The 8,686-nt window shown below is 53.9% G+C and overlaps 2 protein-coding genes across 2 annotated transcripts; one reads left to right on the top strand and one right to left on the bottom strand.

The window, feature by feature from the left end:
* Positions 1-1,482: 1,482 nt before the first annotated feature.
* Positions 1,483-2,360, bottom strand: EMC6 (ER membrane protein complex subunit 6). Its single transcript, XM_045773408.2, has 2 exons — positions 2,204-2,360; positions 1,483-2,033 (listed from the first exon to the last, which is right to left on the bottom strand). The coding sequence occupies exon 2, from the start codon at positions 1,993-1,995 to the stop codon at positions 1,663-1,665; it is 333 nt and encodes a 110-aa protein (XP_045629364.1). The 5' UTR covers positions 1,996-2,033; positions 2,204-2,360; the 3' UTR covers positions 1,483-1,662.
* A 64-nt stretch (positions 2,361-2,424) lies between these two features.
* On the top strand, positions 2,425-7,523 carry TAX1BP3 (Tax1 binding protein 3). Its single transcript, XM_045773407.2, has 4 exons — positions 2,425-2,631; positions 5,622-5,741; positions 6,132-6,209; positions 6,521-7,523. The coding sequence occupies exons 1-4, from the start codon at positions 2,593-2,595 to the stop codon at positions 6,656-6,658; spliced, it is 375 nt and encodes a 124-aa protein (XP_045629363.1). The 5' UTR covers positions 2,425-2,592; the 3' UTR covers positions 6,659-7,523.
* The last annotated feature ends 1,163 nt before the right edge of the window (positions 7,524-8,686 follow it).

The raw sequence follows: 8,686 nt of genomic DNA, 5'->3' as shown, positions 1-8,686 counted from the left end.
AAGGCTGTGGCCTCCCTTGTTTCCTCCCTTCGTATGCAAGCATGTGGTCCAGAACCCCAAAGGATTCGGGCCTGGGTTCCAGATCCATCTCTGTTACTGGCCATGGGCCATATACTGTCTGTAAAAGGGGACTTGGATTCAAGCTCAGATCCTCTTCTGATTTGAAACTGATTCTTTTGAAAAAACCCAAATGTGATCACATCACTTCTGGCTAAAACTTCCAAAGGCTTTCCCCAATTGCTCTGTGGATCAAGGAGGCCAAAATTTCCACTGTAGCCTTCCATGATCTGGTCCAAGTACTAGTCCTGGTCTCTTCTCTAACTCTCCAGATACAGGCCAAATTCCTTCCTGCCCAGTGGTCCTCACACACGTGCTTTCTTGAAAGTAGCCCCTTCTTCATACTTGTTATTGTTACTCAACTTTGAGGCCTCAAATGTAATTTCCTCAAAGAATACATTTTTTTTTTTTTTAAGATTTATTTATTTTGAAAGACAGAGCTTGAGGACATGTGCTAGGGAGGGGGGCAGAGAGAGGGAGAGAAGCAGATTCCCTGCTGAACTCCTATCCTGAGGCAGGGCTCCAACCCGCATCCCTGAGATCATGACCTGAGCTGAAATCAAGTCAGACACGTAACCAACTGAGCCACTCATGTGCCCCTCAAAGACTTTACTGATCCCCACTCACCAAGCTGGGCTCAGTTTCGGGCTCTTATGTTCTCTCTTCACAGCTTATCATAATTAAAATATTTGTGAAATTAGGTAATACTGGTCTTCCCAGTCAGACTACAAATTCCACGAGCAACATGTTCACTACTGTAACTCTAACGCAATGTGTATTTCTCAAATGTATGTACTTTTTTCAAAGATACCCCCCTGACAAGAAGGGGTCACGGATTAACACACAGAAGCATTACAGTACAGTCTAAACAAGCCCAAAATTTAGCTTAAATGCCTTCTATTTAATCTCCATAAGACATATTCTAGGAAAGAACTTGAATGTATTTAAAATGGAAATGAAATTCATACCCGAAAGCAGTGGTTACTGAGAGGGACGGCTGGGATTTGAAAAGGTACACTCAGCCAGTACAGCAAGGGCGATTAAAAGACCTGTATTTCAAACCTGGCTCTCTTTCTAGCTGTGCCTCTTATGGCAGAGGTATATTTAACCTGAGCCTCAGATTCATCAATGAGTGTAAATAATATCTACCCCATAAGGATACTGCTAGAATTAAAGGAGATAATGGGTGTAAAAGGTACAAGGCACAATGCTTGGCATGTAAGAACCTCTTAATATTAACTGTTACTAGTTTTTAGGATGTTAACAGTAAATTCTCTTTACTTGGGCCCTCTCTGGATGGCCTATGTGCAAATGCAAGGAAATCACAGAAGGCTAAGACCCAGCCCCAGCTCTCCAGGAGTCAAAACGGCGTTTTGCACCCATGGCAGACATGGGGTATGAGTTAAGGTAGGAAAATACTCCACGAAGTGTCTCACGCTTCATTTAATCTGAAGAATATTACAGGCTCTTCGTCTTCAGATATAAATTATAACATTACAGAACAAGCAGCGAATTCAACAATTTAAAAACTAAGTTTACACGGTGTTAATTTCTGGCGACAGTCCTCCCAATCTGTTTTTTTAAAAAAGTCATCCCTGCCCCCATTCAGTAGACGTGCACCATGCCATAGAGGAACGTCCAGAACAGGACGTAGGTGAAGAGGCCTCCGATGAGACCTCCTGTAAAAAGGGGTCTTCGTGACTTAAAGTATTTGTTCCACCTCCTTCCCGCTTTGAGAATTAAGAGCAGGGAGAGCAGGATGGAGGCAAGCAGGTAGAAGATGAAGCCGTAAAGGCCGGTGAGGCCGAGGATGCCGGCCGTGGCTCCCGACAGTGCTGACACTGAGGTCCGGCAGTAATCCAGGACGGCGGCGTTGCCTCGCACCGCTGCCTCGCTGATGAACGGCGGCCCTTCCCGCTTGGCCACCACAGCGGCCATCGCACTCGCCGGGGCTCAGCCTCTGTTTTGTCGCGGAGCTGCGGAGGAAACCAAGTTATAAGTGGCCCCGGGAGCCTGGCGAGTTACGTTCACGCCGCCCCTCCCCCCGGGACTTCCAAGACCTCGCACCATTCCTGGATCTCGGACCTTCAAAAGACGCAGAGAAGGCTGAGGGCTCGGGCCGGTCCACCCAGGCTCACCCAGTTACCTGCAACACGGCGGCAGACACAGACACTTCACGTTCCTTCAGACGGCCAGCGGCACGGAACCCACCACCGCCATCTTGCGCGGGAGGGTGCTGGGAGGGCCCACGCTGCGCATGCGCCAAAACCTCGCTCCCGCCCCCTGACGCGTGCGCCGCGGGCGCCCTCCCCTTGCGCTTTACTACGCTCCCTCCCCTCCCGGCCTTTCTACGCACGCACCGGGACTTCCGAAAGCCGAACAGAGCTGCGACCGGTGACTGGCTGGGGCTTTGTTAACTATTCATGAAGGGGCGGCCCGAGTCGGGGTGCCTTTGTTAACCAGGGAGGGCGCGGCTGCTGGGATTTTCGCTGCGGGCTTCACTGAGCTGCGCCTCGTTTCCAGATTGGGGTCGAGATGTCCTACATCCCGGGCCAGCCGGTCACCGCCGTGGTGGTGAGTGCGCTCGCGGGCTCCTCTTGGTCTTGGCTTGCTCCCACTTTGCAGATAGGAAGACTGACACCCCAAACAGGTTGACGAAGCGTTGAACCCAGGGCTGTTGCAAACCGGCGGCCAGGGCTCCGGTCCCGGCTCTGTCCCAGCGGGACCGCGGTCTTCCCCAGCCAGGTAACAGAGATGGCTGGGACCCAGGCGCCCCCGGAACACCCTGAATCGCGACCAGACCCCGCGCACGACCGCCGCCTCGTTGGACTCCATCCAGCTGGCAGGGGCGGGAAGGACTGAGGAGAAGGTCCCCAGCTGTTTGTGTATCGGGAGAGCGCCCCCTTCCAGGGCCCGAGTCCCCAGCTGGGCAGCTGTGGGGGGCTGGCGCCAGCCCCGACGTCCGTGACTCGCAGCCTCTGGAATGAGGAAGTGTTTCCTCCCCTGCAGGAGACGCCGCCGCCGCCCAGAGGGAGATTTGTGGGGTGGAGGTGGCCGGGGCCTTAATAGCAGTCCCTTATCCCTCCCGTCCAGCCTTGCTTGCTCGGACCTAGCGCCGCCCGCTCCAGAGTGAAGGCGCACGCAGCTGGCTCGCTCCTGCTCCAAACTTTTACTGGCTCCCCAGCCCTTGGGGCAAAGTCCACGTTTCCCGTTCCCCGCCTGGCACTTGGGGGCCTGAAGAGGCCAGACCCTTTGGGGCTAGCGCAGGCCCCTGGCTCGCCCTCATGGGCTTATCTGGGGAACCAAATGCTGTTAGAATAGGCAAAGGGAAGAAGAGAGACTGGGACGTTAGACGCCAGTGCCAAAGCTGAATGGGGCCTGGAGGCAAACTCCGAGGCAGAGGTGGGGAAACTGAGTTCCAGAGAGAGGTCTGTTCACATCCAGCCCTAAAGGAAGCCCTCAGGAAGAACCCAGATCTCTGAGAAGAAATGCCTGCTGGGCGGGCATTGGGTCAGATGGAAGGCCCAGACCTGAGGCCACGGGACTGGCGGCAGTATCTCAGATGGGTGTGCAGGGGAGTCAGGCGCTGACAGGGTGTGAAGCCACTGAGTAAAGTGGCATGTGAGGTTGGGCTTAGAGAACCAGCTCTGGCCTGAGCTAGTAAGAAATATTTCTGGACCTGCGGACAGCTGTCCTACGCTTCACCTTGACTGCACCAACCTTGCTTTTCTAGATCCCTAGCTGCTTCAAAGAGAAAACCAGGTTTGCTTCTTAGATGGGGGGAAAAAAAAGGGGGGGGTGTGTAGGGACGGCACAAGAAAAGGGCAGTAACCTGCCTGATCTCATCTAGTAAGTCAGTGACAGGGCCTTGTCTTCCAGCCCAAGGGTGTCCCTTCTGATCTTGAGGGTCAGAGGTATGCAAAGGTGTGTGTTGGAAGAGGTGGAACAGGCCTGGAGGAGTTCACACTTTGGGGCACAAGGACTTAGGTCTAGTGGGCTTCAGGGGTCACACTTCCTGCTTCCCCTCTCTTCTGTCCTGGCAGGACCTTGGGCCTTCCTCAGAACTGTTAAGACCGTGCCCTCCCAATTCTTGTTAACACTAGGAACGTGTCTGAATGTGATGGGTGGGGCCTGGCCTCTCCGTCTTGTTTTGGATTGGGGATGAGGTAGGGGAGGCTTCCTCTCTAGTCTCTGCCTTATCCCATGTAGTTAATATTTTGGGAATGTTAAAACCATTTTGGCTTCTCCTCTGAACTCTGGCTCCATAGGTCCGTTTGCCTTCTGGACACTTGCCTGGGTGGCTCCTGGCACTCCAAAATGCTTCTCCTTCAGTGTTCCCAGCTGAGAGATTTTTGTGTTCAGCCAGGCCACTTGGCTGAGTGCTTCCCTTGACTCCTCTCCACCACAAGCAGTCCTCAAGTCTGTTGATCTCACTTTCCAAGTAGTCATGTTACCTGGCCTCCACATCCCACCACTGGAAGATATCCATTCCCCTCCTGACTGCCCAAGTGGTCATTCTAGCATCAAACCTGACCATGACCAACCTTATTCCTGAACTCCTGACAGCTCTAGTGGGCCCAGAATCAAAGTCAGGTGTCCAAACTCCTGTCATTCCTTTCAAGGCCTGGTTTGAAGCTCTTCAGGTCCAGATCAAGTCACTTTGGTTTTTTTCCTTCTTCCTGTTAAAACTCCACTTTTGGGGTGGGGTGATCTGGTCTAGCCCCTACGCTGTGGTGATTGGAGGGTGCCTGCTGAGGGCTTTGAAAGGAGCCTAGCGGTTTGGGGACCACAGTCCCAGAGTATGGTGGGAGAGCTCGGGAACCCTCTTCTGCCTCGTACACTGCACAAGAGCACGGTCTGGGGCTTATGGAGAAACCCCCTCCCTCAGGGCCAGCCTCTTGGGCCCGCATTCCACATTCTTTCTGACCTGGCCCCAGCCTCACCTCACCTCACCTCCCAGTTCCAGTCCTATAGTGTACACTTATCTCATGGACATGTATCCATAGCACCTTTAAGCCTCTGCTCCTGTCCCTTGGCCAGGACAGCCCTTCCTCTCCTTTCTGTGCAAGTTTGAACTTCTCTGCTTTTCTGGAGCATCTCTAGTCTGGCCCTTGACAGGGTTGGCTCAGCAATGAGCTGCCTCAGCAAGGTACCTGCATTTTTTTTTTTTTTTCAGAGCCAGACCCCTTCTGCCCTGTGTGGTCCCTCCCCTGGGACACAGGCCCCCCATCTATAGCAGCCACAGCATCCTGGCTCTTGGACCAGGAGGGACTTAGAGTACATGTTGACTAAGGCTGGTGCCTGAGACTAACAGCAAGGGGACAGAAGCTAGGACAGAAAGTTGCGTAGGTGGGTTGTTGTGGCTGAGTTCTGAGTCTCAATCTCCCCACCCCACCCCCCCAGTCTCCCAGGGTAGTGACCAGCTGGAATCCTGCAGAGGGCCCTGGGCTCCACCCCTTGGCATGGCTCTGAGCTGGCCCAGCAGCCTGAGGCTGCTGCTGGACACAGACCAGATTCATTGTCCACACACCCACCTGCCCCCAACTCATTTTTTCCTTTGCCAGCAAAGAGTTGAAATTCACAAGCTGCGTCAAGGTGAGAACTTAATACTGGGCTTCAGCATTGGAGGTGGAATTGACCAGGATCCCTCCCAGAATCCGTTCTCAGAAGATAAGACAGACAAGGTGAGGGGGACCAGGGTCCTGGGACCTTTCCACTGGGGACAAAGGCCTGAGATGGTGGGTCTCTGCTTCCAGGGCCTTCATGGAAGGAGCAGAACTCTGTCTTCCAAACAGTCCTTAAGAAGGTTTAAGAAATGATAAGTAGGGATGAGGGTGAGGAGTAGACCTCCCAGGCCTAGGAAGACTCACTCAGACAGAGCCCAGGAGGAACAGGAAGAGGCCAGCAGCTGGGCCAGAGCGTGGTGGGGCAGCCCTGTCTTGGCACAGCTTGTACTGGGGGCAGACTTGGTGCAGTCAGCTGGATGGCTGGTAGTTTGCCATGCTGAGCTTTGCTCTCTGCATAAGGGGCCAGTCCAGTGACACTGGGGCTTGACCTGAGCTGTCTCTTTCCAGGGCATTTATGTCACACGAGTATCTGAAGGAGGCCCTGCTGAAATTGCCGGGCTGCAGATTGGAGACAAGATTATGCAGGTAACACATGTCCCAAAGGAGGAAAACAAGGCTTGGGCCACAGGGTCTGAAGCACTTGGGTCAGGGGCTGCCCTTGCCTCCTGGGGCACCTGGCACATTCACTGAAGCTGAAACTGGAGCATATGCTGGTCTTGCTCCCAGAGGGAGCTGACTCTCCTCTGTGTGCCTTAACTTGTGGTACTTGGCATCCCCTAGCCCAGAGACATCAGCTTGGGAGCCTGCTTGGGTGACCCAGGACCCCAAAGCCCATCCTGCTTCCAGATCCCGGAGGGCAGAGAACTGAGGTAGGCTGTATTTTCTCCTTGGGCCAGGTGAATGGCTGGGACATGACCATGGTCACGCACGACCAAGCCCGGAAGCGGCTCACCAAGCGCTCGGAGGAGGTGGTGCGCCTGCTGGTGACACGGCAGTCGCTGCAGAAGGCGGTGCAGCAGTCCATGCTGTCCTAGCAGCCCGCCGTGGTCCCTGACTCGTGCCTGCCTGCCTACAGGGACACCACTCCCACGCTCTGTCTGCCCCTCGTCCTGGCTTCTGCTGAGTGCTGGGCCCCAGCTCAGAAGGGCCAGAGCTGGTCCCAGAGGCCTGTCCCTGGGACCTGACCCAGCCTTCCTTCCCCACCTCCCATCACTGGCTCAAGACTCTGGGACCAGCTCTCATCTTCAGACACTGAGAACTGTTGGTCTGTAGTGACCACAGGCTTGGCCCCCAGACCTTGCTGCATGGCCTTAGCAGTGCCCAGATGGGCAGGAGGCCCCCCACTTTTTCAGAGCCACCACAAAGCTGGGAAATGCCGGTTGGGGCCAGCCTTTCCCACAGAGCCCTGGCTGCAGGGCTTGGCCTTGCGCTGTGTCTCAGCTCTGCAGTGACTGTACCCCATGTTTTTTTCCTGCCTTCCCCGGCAGGGGCTTGACACACTGCCAGAGGCACTACAGAGGTTGGCCCGAATGGAAGCCAGGCAGGCTCACAGTTCACCCCATTGCCACCCACCCCCCCCAACTCCTCTGAGGGGCGCTGGCCTCCTCAGGGTTTACCTGCTTACAAGATTTAGATGAAGTCTGAGGCTGACATTTCAGGGCAGTTCTCAGGATTGCCATTTCCTTCTATGGGTTTAACTTTATATTTTTTTAATCACAACTTTGATACGCAAGCATTTTTACCTTACTATTTGGAGATGCCAATTCTACTTTTGAATTTAGCTTACTAATTCACATCTGGGAACAACAGCGTTACTTTGGTTCCTGTGGAAATGAGGTAGTATGAAATTGCCCCATACCTGACATCTTGGGCCCAAATAAACAATGCTGGAATTCACAAGGGTTTTTTGCTGAGGCACGGGGTAGGGGTCTGGGGGTGGATGGTGGCTAGAGCTTTGGTTGTAGGGCTGACTAGCCTGATCCCCAACCACTTCTGAGACGAAGCCCAGCTGTTGCCGGCCTGCCTGTTGCTGTTTGGCCAGGGCCACATCTGTGGGAACATCTGGGAGTACATTCACTGGAAGTGGGGCAGGGACCTCTTAACTTCCCCCGTGTAACTTAGCGTGTGCTCCACCCGGGAGAGGACTCCTGGACACTAAGAGGTTCATCGGAAAAACACCTACCCCTAAGACTCTTAAGAGCATACAGTTTATCACAGACAGGAGTGCAACTCCACGTTTGCAGGGGCTGTGATCTGATGAGATGGGGGTAAGCTGGATCACTGGGGCCTCTGCCTGGCCTAGCACTGGCCGCACTACCAGCTCTGGGAATTACTGTCATTCGTGGATCCACCTACAACTGCCAAATCCAGTTTTTCAAATGTTCAAGTCTGAAATCTCCGATTTCTGCAGTGTGGCACCCAATAACATAAGGAGTGGCCCAAATAAACAGGTCTGTGGGCTTGGTCAGGCTGCAATCTCTGCTTTAGGGAAACAAGATCCTAAATTCTTTGATATTTGGATAGAGGAATAATCTGAAAGATAAGACATCTGCCCCCCCGCCCCCCCGCGAGAGTGTCCTTAACCCATCCAACCCACGCTCACAACCCCAGCTTGAGCAACATGCCCTGTGGAGACACGGTACCCATGTGACCTACCTGGCCCTGAGCAGGCAGGCATCTTGCACTACCCAGGAGGCTTCCCCTGATGAAGGGCCAGGTCAGCACGCAGCCACCTCGCCATCAGCATACTTTGCAACCCATGCGTTTCCTTACACGAAGTGAGTAGGGCTGTCTCACTAAGCCCTAAGGACTGGTTCTGAAGCCAGCACACCTGCCTCCCACATCTGGCAAATGCTCAGTGTGCAGAAAGGAAACAAATCAGGTTTTAATTAAGGATATAGGCACCTCACATTAATCTTGTAGTAAAAAATCTGAGAGTGAACTGACAAGGCACTCTGGGACCCTCCCCTCCTGCCACAGGAAGGACAGCTGCCTGGGAGAAGAGGGAAAGAGGTTTGGAATAAGGGTTGGGCCCATGAGGATTGTGTGAGGCGGTCTCAAGT

Source organism: Ursus americanus, chromosome 23 (genome assembly GCF_024610735.1).
Source record: "Ursus americanus isolate L20-20 chromosome 23, mUrsAme1.1.p, whole genome shotgun sequence".
Classification (NCBI taxonomy): domain Eukaryota; kingdom Metazoa; phylum Chordata; class Mammalia; order Carnivora; family Ursidae; genus Ursus; species Ursus americanus.
Note: the sequence above shows the minus strand (reverse complement) of the source record. Positions and strands in the feature narration are given on the sequence as shown.